This window comes from Salvelinus sp. IW2-2015, linkage group LG32 (assembly GCF_002910315.2).
Source record: "Salvelinus sp. IW2-2015 linkage group LG32, ASM291031v2, whole genome shotgun sequence".
NCBI classification, from domain to species: domain Eukaryota; kingdom Metazoa; phylum Chordata; class Actinopteri; order Salmoniformes; family Salmonidae; genus Salvelinus; species Salvelinus sp. IW2-2015.
Genome location: NC_036871.1, coordinates 18,118,729 through 18,134,030, shown reverse-complemented (window position 1 = coordinate 18,134,030; position 15,302 = coordinate 18,118,729). Strand labels below are relative to the sequence as shown.

The 15,302-nt window shown below is 44.7% G+C and overlaps 1 protein-coding gene across 1 annotated transcript; it reads left to right on the top strand.

Annotated features, from left to right (window-relative positions):
- The first annotated feature begins 13,595 nt into the window (after positions 1 to 13,595).
- On the top strand, positions 13,596 to 14,686 carry LOC111956985 (class E basic helix-loop-helix protein 22-like). Its single transcript, XM_024134777.2, has one exon. It carries the CDS (start codon positions 13,692 to 13,694, stop codon positions 14,328 to 14,330), a length of 639 nt encoding a protein of 212 aa, XP_023990545.2. The 5' UTR covers positions 13,596 to 13,691; the 3' UTR covers positions 14,331 to 14,686.
- Positions 14,687 to 15,302: the final 616 nt, after the last annotated feature.

The window sequence follows — 15,302 nt, the reverse complement described above, 5'->3', positions numbered from 1 at the left end:
TTTTAGTTAACTTTGCTACAGTATAAAAAATACATTTGGGAATATTTTTATTCTCATTCAGGTTGGAAAAACAGGCTGATCGGGCAGCAGTTAGGGCTTTTCGATATTACACGGTAATGTCTTTCCAAGCTAGTCGGAAGACTTCCAATTTGGTGGAGCGCCATTTCCGTTCCAATTTTCTGGAAGCTTGCTTCAGGGCTCAGGTATTTTCTGTATACCAGGGAGCTAGTTTCTTGTGACATTTTTGTTTTGTTTTTAGCGGTRAGACTGCATCTAGGGTTTACGCAAGGTTATATTTAGAGCCCTGGCTAGGTGGTTAACTGATTATTTTACCCCAACGTCCTTGGGTAGGTGGAGGGAGTCTGGAAGTGCATCAAGGAATCTTTGGCATGTCTGGGAATTTATTGCGCAGCTTTTGATAATCCTTGGTTGTGGTCTAAGCATTTCATTATTTGTTGCGATTGCAAATGTAATAAGATGGTGGTCTGATAGTCCAAAATTATGAGGAAAGACATTTAGATCCACAATATCTATTCCACAGGACAAAACTAGATCCAGGGTATGATGCATAAGTCCCGAGACATGTTAGATAAAATCCACTGAGTTGATGATGGTCCGAAAGCCGTTTGGAGTGGGTCTGTGGACTTCTCCATGTGAGTATTGAAGTCACCAAAAATGTAAATATTATCTGCCATGACTACAAGGTCCAATAGGAATTCAGGGAACTCAGTGAGGAACGCTGTATACGGCCCAGGATGCCTGCAAACAGCACAGTGGCTTGCGAAAGTATTTTGTATTTTGGGGGGTTTGTGTCATTTGATTTACACAACATGCCTACCACATTGAAGATGCAAAATATTTTGTATTGTGAAACAAACAGGAAAAAGACTAAAAACTGAACTTGAGCGTGCATAACTATTCACCCCCCAAAGTCAATACTTTGTAGAGCCACCTTTTGCAGCAATTACAGCTGCAAGTCTCTTGTGGTATGTCTCTATAAGCTTGGCACATCTAGCCACTGGGATTTTTGCACATTCTTCATGGCAAAACTGCTCCAGCTCCTTCAAGCTGGATGGGTTCCGCTGGTGTACAGCAATCTTTAAGTTATACCACAGATTCTCAATTGGATTGAGGTCTGGGCTTTGACTAGGCCATTCCAAGACATTTAAATGTTTCCCCTTAAACCACTCAAGTCTTGCTTTAGCAGTATGCTTATGGTCATTGTCCTGCTGGAAGGTGAACCTCCATCCCAGTCTCAAATCTCTGGAAGACTGAAACAGGTTTCCCTCAAGAATTTCCTTGTATTTAGCGCCATCCATCATTCCTTCAATTCTGATCAGTTTCCCAGTCCTTGCCGATTAAAATCATCCCCACAGTATGATGCTGCCACCACCTTGCTTCACTGTGGGGATGGTGTTCTCGGGGTGTTGAGATGTGTTGGGTTTACGCCAGACATAGCGTTTTCCTTGATGGCCAAAAAGCTCAATTTTAGTCTCATCTGACCAGAGTACCTTCTTCCATATATTTGGGGTCTCCCACATGCCTTTTAGCGAACACCAAACATTCTTTGCTAATTTTTTTCTTTAACTTCTTACGGCTGAAATCCCGTCAACGGGATTGATTTGACAACAGCCAGTGAAAGTGCAGGGCGCCAAATTCAAACAACAGAAATCTCATAATTAAAATTCTTCAAACATACAAGTATTATACATTTTAAAGATAAACGTGCTGTTAATCCCACCCCAGTGTCCGATTTCAAAAAGGCTTTACGACAAAAGCATACCATGCGATTATGTTAGGTCAGCGCCTAGTCACAGAAAAACACAGTCATTTTCCAGCCAAAGAGAGGAGTCACAAAAAGCAGAAATAGAGATAAAATTAATCACTAACCTTTGATGATCTTCATCAGATGRCACTCATAGGACTTCATGTTACACAATACATGTATGTTTTGTTGATAAAGTTCATATTTATATCCAAAAACCGCGTTATGTTCAGTAATGTTTTGCCTCCATCAATTTACAGAAATTGCCACATCAATTTACAGAAATACTCATCATAAACTTTGATWAAAAAATACAAGCGTTATGCATAGAATTAAAGATATACTTCAAAAAAGTTATATTACAGTTCGTAGAAACATGTCAAACGATGTATTGAATCAATCTTTAGGATATTTTTTATCATAAATCTTCAATAATGTTTCAACCGGACAATTCCTTTGTCTTTAGAAATGAAAAGGAACAGAGCTCGTGCTCACGGCCGTGCACATGACTAAACTAATGGCTTTCTGCCAGACCCCTGGTTCAAACAGCTCTTATTCGCTCCCCCTTCACAGTAGAAGCCTGAAACRAAGTTCTAAMGACTGGTGACATCTAGTGGAAGCCGTAGGAAGTGCAATCGGACCAAACTTTACACTGTATATTGGATATAATTTGAAAAACTACAAACCTCAGATTTCCCACTTCCTGTGTTACGTCCATTGTTGGAATGAGATCAAGGTGCAGCGTGGTAGGCGAACATCTTACTTTATTTTAAAATTAACACCAAAACCCAACAAAATACAAAACGAACGTAACGTTCTGCAGGCTAATACAGCAACTAACAAAATCAAGATCCCACAAAATAAGGTGGGAAAAAAGGCTGCCTAAGTATGATCCCCAATGAGAGACAACGATAGACAGCTGCCTCTGATTGGGAACCATACAGGTCAAACAAAGAAATAGGAAAACTAGATTGCCCACCCAAACACACCCTTGACAGTACCCCCCCCCCCCCCCCCAAAGGTGCGGACTCCGGCCGCAAAACCTGACTCTATGAGGGAGGGTCCAGGTGGGCATCTAGCCTCGGTGGCGGCTCCGGTTCAGGGCGTAGACCCCGCTCCGCTCGCTGATCGTTCCGCCTCCGTGGACCGGACCGTGGATCGTCGCCGGTGGCTCCGGAACATAGATCGTCGGCGGGGAACCAGACCGTGGATCGTCGCCGGGGACTCCGGACCGTGGATCGTCGCCGGGGACTCCGGACCGTGGATCGTCGCCTGGGACTTCGGACCGTGGATCGTCGCCGGAGGCTCCGGACCGTGGATCGTCGCCGGAGGCTCCGGACTGGGAACTGTCACTGGATGTTCCGGACTGGGATCCCTCGCTGGAGGCTGTGAACCGCAGACTGTCGCTGGAGGCTCTGGATTGCCGACCGTCGCTGGAGGCTACGGACTGCCATCTGTCTCAGGAGGTTCGGACTGTGAAACGTCGCCGGAACTCTGGACTGGAAACTGTCGCCGGAAGCTCTGGACTGGGAACTCGCCGGAAGCTCTGGACTGGGAATGTCGCCGGAAGCTTGGACTGGGACTGTCGCCGGAAGCTCTGGACTGGATACTGTCGCCGGAAGCTCTGGACTGTGGAGGCGCACTGGAGGCCTGAAGCGTGGGACCGGTACAGGTGGCACCGGGCTGATGACACGCACCTCAGGGCGAGTGCGAGGAGGAGGCACAGGACGTACTAGACTGTGGAGGTGCAATGGAGATCTGATGCGTGGGACCGGTACGGTGGCACCGGGCTGATGACACGCACCTCAGGGCGAGTGCGGGGAGGAGGCACAGGACGTACTGGACTGTGGAGGCGCACTGGAGACACAGTACGTATGGCCGGCGCAGGATATACTGGGCCGTGGAGGCGTACCAGAGGTTCTGGAGCGTAGAGCTGGCACAACGCGTCCTGGCTGGATGCTCACTTTAGCCCGGCAAGTGCAGGACGCTGGCACAGGACGCACTGGGCTGTGAAGGCGCACTGGCGACGCAGTGCGTAGAGCCGGTGCAGGATATACTGGACAGGGGAGACGCATTGGAGGTCTGGAGCGTAGAGCTGGCACAACGTGTCCTGGCTGGATGCTCACTTTAGCCCGGCAAGTGCGGGGCGCTGGCACAGGACGCACTGGGCTGTGAAGGCGCACTGGCGACACAGTGCGAAGAACCGGCGTAGGATATTCTGGACCGAGGAGGCGTACTGGAGACCAGGAGCGCTGAGCCGGCACAACCCGTCCTGGCTGGGTGCTCACTTTCGGACGGCAAGTGCGAGGAGCTGGCACAGAACGTACCGGGCTGTGGATGCGCACTGGAGACACATTGCGTATCTCCGCAAAAGATGGTGCCTGACTGGTCCCACGCTCCTCACGGCGACTGTCTTGCTCCAGACACCAAACCATCCACTCTACCTCATCACTCCCCTCAACTATCTCCCAATACTCCTCTTTGCTCTCAAACTCGGCCCTTGGCTTCGCCGACCAACCCGTGTTACACAGCCAGTGTAGCTGCATGTTTTGGCTGGGTATGGTTCTCAATCAGGGACAGCTGTCTATCGTTGTCTCTGATTGGGAATCATACTTAGGCCGCCTTTTTTCCTTTGTATTTTGTGGGTAGTTATCTTTGTTAGTGGCACCATAGCCCTAGTAAGCTTCACGGCCGTTTCTTTGTTTCTTGTTTTGTTGGCGACATTTACATAAATAAAGGAAAATGAACACTCACCACGCTGCACCTTGGTCCGGTCATTTCCACCTTTCAGACGAGCGTGACAATCGCATCAAGTTTATGATCAGTGATTAGTTCATTGACTATGACTGCCTTGGAAGGGAGGGATCTAACATTAAGAAGTCCTAGGTATTACCACAGTCTCTTAAAAAATGACAGAGATGGAGGAGGTCTTTATTCCTGTGAGATTGCTAAGGCGAACACCGCTATGTTTATATTTTCCAGACATAGATTGAGGCACAGCCACGGTCTGAATGGGGAAACTGTGCTACGGTCTGACTGTGCTTGCAACAAGACTCCACTATGCTGGCAGGCTGGCTAGCAGCCTGCTGCCTGGCCTACACCCAATCTCATTGTGGAACTAGAGGAGTTAGCCCTGTCTATGTTGATAAATAAGATGAGAGCACCCCTCCAGCTAGCATGTCTCTCCTCAGCAGGCCAGGCTTGGTCCTGTTTGTGGGTGAGACCCAGAAAGAGTGCCAATTATCTTCAAATTCCATCTTTTGGGAGGGGCAGAAAACAGTTTTCAAGCAGCAATTGAGACTCTGCTGTGGAGCTCATCACTCCCCCTAACTGGGACAATTACTTGATGCTGACWAATTTTTCTGGCTAATTCACACACTGAAACTATGYTGTGCTTGGTGACCTCTAACTGTTTCATCCTAACATCGTTGGTGCCGATGTGGATAACAATATCCCTATACAGTCTACACTCGCCAGTTTTAGCCCCAGCCAGCACCATCTTCAGATGAGCCTCTATCTCAGTAGCCCTGCCCCCTGGTAAACTGTGTATGATCGCTGGATGATTCTTTTTCAATCTAATCTTGCGGGTAATGGAGACGCCAATGACTAGGGTTTTCAATTTTTCTGAGCTAATAGTGAGAGGCTTCGGCGGCTCAGCCTCCTTAACAGGTGGAGGAGGGACCTGAGAAGGCACGGCCTTTGACACCGACTCGTTGCTTAATGGGGAAAACCGATTGAAAGTTTCTGTCGGCTGAATGAGTGACACCGTTTGAGCATGCCGACAGCATTTCTTTCCAGAAGCCTTGAGAAAATTGTTGGGACTGTGTTGGGGGATTAATACCGCTATCTGTACTTACTGGTGGCACAGATGCTGTTTCATACTTTCCTACACTTAAACTGCTCTTGCCTAATGATTGCGTCTGAAGTTAGGATTGCGACTCGGCTATCTTCACCATAAGACGATTGTTCTCCTGCATTTTATGAGTACAGCRACTGTTTTTAGAGGGCATAAAGTTAATGTTACTACTTAGCTTTTTTGTCTGGTGGAGGTCCTAGAGAACCATGTCCAGATAAACCTTCCGGGGTTGAAAAAGTTGAATGAAAGAAGTAGAGCGAGGACGAGCAGAGTCTGTCACTTCAGCAGAGGAGATCTCCAGATCCATTCGGTCGGTATGAACCTAAGCTGACATGTGAGAAGGGACAGTTTTCTGGACATACCCTGACATGGTGATGAAACTCTGGTTTAGACCTAGGATACTGACTATACCACTGTAGATTGTTTACACAGCCAGTGTAGCTGCAGGATAGTGTGATGGTATCACCCTCCACACCACCTACCATAGACCTAGTGGAATTAATGTCATCTTCAAAACTACCATCTGTCAGAAAAGGAAAAACATGTAGCTATTTTTGATAGCTTTTTTGACAACTATAAAATGCATTCTAGTGTTCCAATTAAAATGGTCAAATTGAATACAAAACTCACAAACAAGGACTTACAGGCAGAGTTGAATATCTCTCTCTACTGCAATCTTTCAGTCTTGCTGATTGGAGAAAATGTTGTAGCTCCACCTACTGCCAAAGACAGGGGGTGGTGAACAACCAACTTTGTTTCTGTGTGTGCCATGAAATCCTTGTTTAATGTACGTAGTAGCATTGATGCATTTATTTTGAACGAATCCAGGCCATTCATATTATACATTCATTATCAAGAAAAAGTTAGAAATTAATAATGAATGTAGAAACGAAGCTAGAGTTAGGGTTAGAGTTATGACTAGGGTTAGGATTGATCTGGGATGGGATGGGGATATTAAGAAAGGGTTAGGTTTAGGTTTAGGGTCAGGGTCAGGGTCAGGGTTTGGCTAAAATAGTGTTCTGGACACATTCATTCATGTGCCTGTTGATAACTTTTCCCCCGCATTCAGATGTTCTAGGTTTTTGTACAGTATTTCTGGGTTTCCTGTCACTGTGGGCTTCAGAACACAGTAGTACAGAGCAGAGCCTGTCACTTCAGCAAAGGAGATCTCCAGATCCACATGTTCCACATGATTCGCTGTAGTCAAACAAAAGATAGCAGGTGTTTGAAAAACCACAAACTGACAGGTCTGTATTCTGCTGAGTACCGGATGTTAGTCCCTGAAGCGGTCCGGTCCTCGGTCCTGGAGTGGGCCCATTCCTCCAGGCTTGCCTGCCACCCAGGCTCCCGGCGGACCCTGGCCTTTGTGCGACAACGCTTTTGGTGACCTACCTTCGGCCCAGATGTTTKTCTGCCGCTGTCGTCGTACCTGGAAGAGAGCCCGGTCGGCCCCTCTCAAGACCACCTTTAGGTATCGACGACAAGGGGATCGCCTCCGGACCCCGGCTCCCCGGTATTGTCTCGGGCAGAAGGTATGGCTGTCCATCCGTGATCTGCTTCTCTGGGTGGAATTCCTCAAACTCTCCCCCCGGTTTATCCTTTCCCCATCTCCAAGGTCATTAGCCCCTCTGCTGTTCGTCTTCTGTTGGCCTGTACCCTCCGTATACATCCCACTTTTCATGTTTCCAGAATTAAACCCATGTCTCACAGCCCTTTGTCTCCTGTTTCCATGCCCACCCCTCTCGCCCATSTCATCGATGGCCAACCGGCGTACACGGTGAGGCATCTACTGAAGTTTCGACCTCGGGGCAGGGGGTTCCAGTACCTGGTTGACTGGGAGGGTTATGGCCCGGAAGAGAGGTGTTGGGTCCCCACTAGGGACATCCTGGACGCAGGCCTCATCGCGGATTTCCAATGCCGGCAACCCGCTCAACCAGGTATGCGCCCAGGTAGGACGCAAGGTGGCATCCCTAGAGGGGGGGCCTTCTTCACCACACTGTCTGCGTGGGTGGAACATTTCAGTTTGTCAGTGATGTGTACGCCGAGGAACTTAAAACTTTCCACCTTCTCCACTGCTGTCCTGTCGATGTGGATAGCGGGGTGCTCGCTCTGCTGGTTCCTGAAGTCCACGATCATCTCCTTTGTTTTSTTGACGTTGAATGAGAGGTTGTTTTGCTGACACCACACTCCGAGTGCCCTCACCTCCCCTGTAGGCTGTCTCAACATTGTTGGTAATCAAGTCTACCACTGTTGTGTCGTCTGCAGACTTGATGATTGAGTTGGAGGCGTGCATGGCCACGCAGTCATGGGTGAACAGGGAGTACAGGAAGGGACTGTACACGCACCCTTGTGGGGCCCCATTATTGAGGATCAGCGAAGTAAAGATGTTGTTTCCTACATTCACCACCTGGGGGCGGCCCGTCAGGAAGTCCAGGACCCAATTGCACACGGCGGGGTTGAGACCCAGGGCCTCTAGCTTAATGATGAGCTTGGAGGGTACTATGGTGTTGAATGCTGAATGCTATAGTCAATGAACAACATTCTTACATAGGTATTCCTATTGCCCAGGGCAGAGTGCAGTGTTATAGCGATGGCATCGTCTGTGGATTTATTGGGGCGGTAAGCAAATTGAAGTCGGTCTAGGGTGACAGGTAAGGTGGAGGTGATATGATCCTTGACTAGCATCTCAAAGCACTTCATGATGACAGAAGTGAGTGCAATGGGGTGATAGTAATTTAGTTCAGTTACCTTTGCCTTCTTGGGTACAGGAACAATGGTGGCCATCTTGAAGAATGTGGGGACAGCAGACTGGGATAGGGAGAGATTGAATATGTCCGTAAACACACCACCCAGCTGATCTGCTCATGCTCTGAGGACGCRGCTAGGGATGCCGCCTGGGCCGGCAGCCTTGCGAGGATTAAAACGTTTAATGTCTTACTCACGTCGGCAACGGAGAAGGAGAGCCCACAGTCCTTGATAGCAGGCCGCGTTGGTGGCACTGTATTATCCTCAAAGCGGGCAAAGAAGGTGTTTAGTTTGTCTGGAAGCAAGACGTCGGTGTCCGAGACGTGGCTGGTTTTATTTTTGTAGTCTGTAATTGTCTGTCGATACCATAGAAGAGTTTTAACTTAGATGGTGTAGTTGCAAGCCAGAGTAACTCTGTCCCTTTCTGAAGCCACTTCTATATCAGTGTAGGGTGTTATTACCTGTTCAGAACTGAGACCTGTATGATTATGATTATAACACATATATTATGTTAATACTTTAAACCCACATGGAAAATGTAATTAATTCCAAATGCAGTGTAAAGGTAAAAAATTTWAATTCTTGGATTTGAAAAAGAAATACACCTAAACATAATCACATTCAGTTTGAATGAAAATGTAGTTACTTACCTATCAAGTCAAAGAAGAGTAAAAGTGAACAGAACAACATTGTAGATGGCAGGATGTGTAGAAGAAGCACCAGCTGCTGATGAAAAGCACAGCATCAACTGGCTATAATCTACATGGTAGTAGCATGTCTTATCTTGAGGATTCATAATYTAATCAAATCAATAGATAGTATAGAATACAGTATATACATATGAGATGAGTAATGCAAGATATGAAAACATTATTAAAGTGGCATTATTCATAATCTGATCCTGAGTTTTATACTCTAGCTCCTCCTACTGACTATGTTGAAACAAATGTATTTTATATGTACATTTAATAGCAGTTTAAAAATTATTTATGCACTGAATACTCCACTTGATGGTGCTGTGGTCAAGCAAAATACATCAGATGCATGTAAATCTATAACTGACAGGTGACAGGTCTGTGTTCTGCTGAGTGCTGAGTCAGTGAGTTAAGTGTCACTGTGGACATCACAGCACAGCAGTACAGAGCAGAGTATCTCACTTCAGCAGAGGAGATCTCCAGATCCGCACACACCTTCTCTTTGTTCAGTTTAACAGGGAGGAGAAGGTAGGGAGGTTTAGCTCTCACTACAGTCCTAGAGGCATGGAGGATGAAGAGGTAGATTTGGGAATCCTGGATACTGTTTATACCACAGTACACTGTATAGTGAGGAGTTGCAGGAAAGCTGAACATTACTACACTCCTCTCCATACACTTGGTTTGGCTGTATGGTCTGAAGAAAACTGTCACCCGCTAATGTGAGGAGGTGATGGATAAATCACAAGGTAGATGTATTCGAAATTAGGAAAGATCTTGGTATTTACTCTAAAATCCCCCAAAAATACAGATAAACTATACATTAGCCTAAAAAATGTAGTCAAGAGAATGACAGGAATACAGTCATTTACTAACTTGTCAGAGCAGAAAGTAAAATAACTGTGTAGAGAACCATCATATTGTAGTTGAGGTTATATACTGGAGTGAAGTCCAACAGTTTTTTAAAGGATAATTTATTTTCATGAACCTACAGTAGGACGCCCCACCCCTGCGCTACAATATGCATTAGAGGAGTTTATCATGAGCGGTCAGGTTTTTGTACAGTGTGTCTGGGTTTCCTGTCACTGTGGGCCTCAGAGCACAGTATTACAGAGCAGAGTCTGTCACTTCAGCAGAGGAGATCTCCAGATCCACACTGGTTCTCTCTTTATTCAGATTAACAGGCAGTCAAGGGTCATCAGGTTTAGCTCTTATTACAGAGGGCTTTGAGGTGACTGTAGTGTAGAGGAGGAATTGGGGTGCTGATCTGGGATATTGACGATACCATTGAAGATAGTCTACTGAGTCAGAGTAGTTACAAGACAGTCTAACACTGCTTCCCTCCATGCCATGTTCTGTCTCTGAAGTTGGTTTTATGTCATTTTCATAACTGCCACCTGTAATAAAGTTAAGATTAAATTAACATTTTCAGTTGGTGGGAAATTATTACATACTATGTGTCATATTCAATACAAGTGAAAAGATAATCAGTCATTTACATTTCTTCTAGGAAGTTCTATTTACAAATGACACTTGACAATAAACAAAAAGTATGTAATGTAAGACTAATACTCACCAACAAGTGCAGAGAGGAGAAACACTGGGTAGAGAAACATGGTGATGGGTGTAACAGTGTGTTATCAGGAGGCAGAACTGAAGACATCCCACTTTTCCAGTCAGTTAGAGGAGAATCATCTCTCTACCTCTCATTTTAGCTTCTAGTCAGTAATTGKACCCACATTACAGCAACATTATAATCTGTGATGAACAAATATGACTTAATTGATGGATAACCATGAACATGATCTCTGATTATTTGTATTCAGATTCTTGCCTATTACATGGTGTTACTAGTAGGAATTTATTACAGTCAGGTTTTTGTAGTGTTTCTGGGTTTCCTGTCACTGGGGGCTTCAGAGCACAGTAGTACAGAGCAGTCTGTCACTTCAACAGAGGAGACCTCCAGATACACACGTTCGGCCACTTTGTCAACGTTAACGGTCAAAGCTTGTGTGTCATTTTTCCAAGTTTGTAAGGAAGTAATTACACATTATCAATACTGTAACTACACATTATCCTTACTGTTAAATTAATTTGACTTACCCACAAATGTAAAAAAAAGAACAAGGTGGGGCCTCCCGAGTGGATCGCAGTGCTTGAGGTGTGACTACGGACCCGGGGTCGATGCTAGGCTATGTCACAACCGGCCGTGATCAGGAGTCCCGTAGGGCGGCGCACAATTGGCTCAGCGTCATCCGGGTTAGGGGAGGGTTTGTCCGGGGGTGCTTTACATGGCTTATCGCGCTCTAGTGACTCCTTTTGGAGGGCCGGGCGCCTGCAGGCTGACTTCGGGCATCAGTTGAACAGTGTTTCCTCACACACATTGGTGCAGCTGGCTTCTGGGTTAAGCAGGCGGGTGTTAAGAAGCACAGTTTGGTGGGTTGTGTTTCGGAGGACGCATGACTCGGCCGTCGCCTCCCGAGCCAGTTGGGGAGCTGCAGCGATGAGACAAGATTGAAATTGTGTTGCAAAAGGGGGTAAAACACAAAATATATATGTATATAACAAGCTTAGGAAAGACCTTCATGCCATTTTGAGAGTCTCATTTTCATTCTCATACTAGCTCCTCCTCTAAACACAACACAACTTATTTTTCAGAGGATCATCTGAGGTGAATGAATAACAGGAATAAAAATGCATTTTCAAATGATTTGGTTTCCATATTGATAATATTCTCTGATGTGTATAGAATTTCCCCTATTATGCTAAATGTGTTTTTACTTACTCTAAATACAGTTGTTACCACAATAGGAGGTTGTATATCCTGTTGTCACAGTGGACCTCAGAGCACATTAGTACACAGCAGAGTCAGACAGCTGCAATCTCTGGATCGCCAAGGGGACTGATTTTAATACTGATTTAAATGTAATTAAATTGAGATGGGCATCGAATCTCCCCAGGAATTCAATGGCATTATCTGATCCGAAAGTCGCCCGTTTCAGCATATACTTTGGGAAGTCATTAGCTCCCTGCTTGTACCAGAACAGGTATGCATTTGTATCCACAGTATCAAATTGACAGTCCAGTGTGACCTGTTCTCCCTCAGTAACAATCACATCTCCTGGTGGCTGAATGACTGAGTCTTCTCCTCTGCATTCTGGAAAATAATGTAATACACATTTGTATTAGGAGGAAAATAATCACGCAATATGATTGAGGAAATAAAAAATTATGAAATTAATAGTAGAAGTATTGTACAAGGAGAGTCCCTAGTTAACTGGATGGACCAGAAGAGATCAGAAGATGTACTACTAGTAGTGTAGTTACAGCTGAGTGTTACCAGTCCTCCTTCAAGGGCAGTAACATGTCCACTCTGCTGGTCAACAGACTCTTCACCTTTACAATCTGAAAAATTTATATTTTGGGGTTTTATAATACATAATAGGCTAAGGTTCAGAGAATGACAATGTAGAAATGACAAGCACTATACTGTACCAAAATAGCATGCAGCCAGGATAAGTAAAGTATTCCTAAACCAATATGCCATTATGATTCATGTATAGAGGAAGAATAGACTCTTATAGACTTTATGTTCCATCCACTGTAGCTGAGAAGTYTCATAATTGTGGGGCTCTGCAGTATGGGAGGAGCTTATTGTATATTCAATTGTTTAGTTGAACTGCTTGAGGGATTCCTTGTTAAATGCTGCCTTTCTCCGGTTGATTTAGTTTGATATAATATATCATTATAAGATCACATTCTAAAAAATATATATACGTCATGCTTCCAAATATTACTTGGAAGCATGATTAGAAGCATGAAATATCTATTTTCTTAATGTTATTTTCTCCATGTCATTTGAAAGTTCACATTTTCTGTTGTTTTGGGCCTTGGAGGGAAAAAAAATATGTTAGGGCAAAATTGAGCTCATCTGACAAATATAATGAAATCATATATCCACTCATTTGAGGATTTGCAACAAAATCAGGAAGAAGGCCACAGATCACAGTAGCCTGCTATGGACCAGTCCACTATAGACCTGTGCTATGCTGCCCAATACCATAATGAGTTAACTTTAAGATGCATTTAAAACAGTAGACAAGTCAACTGATGATCGGTTTTATGATTGAAACCAAAGATTGACAGGGGATGCAATCATTATCTTCATCCCTGTCATTTCACCGCACATTAACATTAATGATGGTCAATGGCATCACCATGTATCCTATTACACATGGGTTGTTGTCTCTCCATTTGGTCCATAAAATAAACCTCTCATTCCTSCCTGGAGTTAATCAAGTAGAAAACTGCCTGCAGCATAATCCTGCTTCTCCTAATGTGTTTTATTATCTCCTGAAGGTGAACCTCCGAGGGCGCACTGTACTGTATCATATTAAACCGTCACTGGACAAGTGTAACATCAAAAAAGTGTCGCGCAGAATCCAGGGCAATCACAAGTGGTCGAGAAAGAGTGGGGGGTGGGACCACTGACTTAACAGGACTGCGCACACCAGAACTCTGTAGGAGAGAAGTTCTTCACAAAGGTCCAGCGTTTGGGCGCAAAAGGGTGGATTCTTTCAGWTCGGGCTCTAGCATAGGACTGTCTCCCTCTCCCAGAGATCGACAATCATCCATGAGTTTTGATCAGGAGCACTCACAACCGGGGACAATGGCCGGCGTTCAGGCGGGAACACTTGGCTTCCCATCTGAATCGTTGTGCGTAAAGTACGGGGAATTTTTAAAACACACCGCTGCCGCCGCAGCAGCCGCTGAGAGCAGTGGTGGGGAGCAGAGTCAGGATGATGACAGTGATGGCATTGGCAGGAGTGACATGGTGCTTTTTCCCGAGGAAAGGCTCATGGCATCAATGGCCAAATGTGACGCAGGTAAGAAACACAAAGAGCAGAAAGTGCTGCGGCTGAACATTAACGCCCGTGAGAGGAGGAGGATGCATGACCTGAACGACGCGCTCGATGAACTGAGGTCGGTGATCCCCTACGCGCACAGCCCGTCCGTACGGAAGTTATCCAAAATAGCCACTTTGCTCCTCGCCAAAAACTACATCCTCATGCAAGCGCAAGCACTTGAAGAGATGAGAAGACTTGTCACTTATCTTAACCATGGACCCGGCGTTACCGCGGCGAATACATCTGGTGCACCCCGATTGGGGCTCTATGACCAGCAGACAGGATACCCGTTCTCTGCTGGGACTCCAGACCCTTTCCATAGCAATGCAAATCTCTTTAATAAACACTTCAACCATAAACCTTGAACAGTTGTGGCTGACGACACTAACAGGGGACTTCAAGCTTCGTGCACACAACTGAATTGATGGGACCAGCGTGACTGACTGAGAAGTAACCACATTACCAAAATATGGATTCTTACTGTATATGATGATGTTATATATTTCATGGTGATTATGTATCGAAATAGCTGTTGTTTTTGCAACACCAAACGAAATGACAGCTCCATAACATGGTCRAAATGGTGAGGCTAATTTGTCTTTAACAAATTATAATGCAAGTCCAGTCTATTTATTTGACCATTATGTAGGCCTTTATTAATTTTATTCAGTTTGAATCGATGATGTTCGATGAATAAATTGTATTGGTGATATAATAGAGATGTTATGGTCTATATTTCTGCATTATATTCTAAATCGTGTATGTACAACCACACTTAACATCTGAAAGTCACAATTTATCAACAATTTATTTCCATTAATTTAAGATTGTTATTAATTGTCTTGTTTAAATTTCCCCAAAATACAATGTAAAAACTGAGCCATATAGCCTAACAAACATAAATGGTTTTTTTTCAGTAGCAAGGAAAACAATATGCTCAAACAAGGATCGGCAAGTCAAAGCCACAGTGAGGTTGTCAAACAAAACAATTAGTCTTTGATCATAGTTGATAACCTTGCAGACTCCAATGACCCCATTAAAAGAATATAGGTCACTTTTAGGTAAAAATGTATGAATACAATTACAGCCATGTGCAGGACTGGTTGGTTAGGTTTTAATGTATTTGATTTCATGAATAGTAAATAGTAAGTATCCTGTTAGTGTCTTGAAATAGGAAAGACATTTGAATGTATAACTTTAAATGGTCAGTTATTGTTATTGAAACATTATACGAATAAATATGTCATCAGAAATGTTTAGGGACCCCACCATCTAATACATAAAGCTATGATCACATTGTGCTTTACCCTGTAAAATAGTTAAACTATTGTATTCAA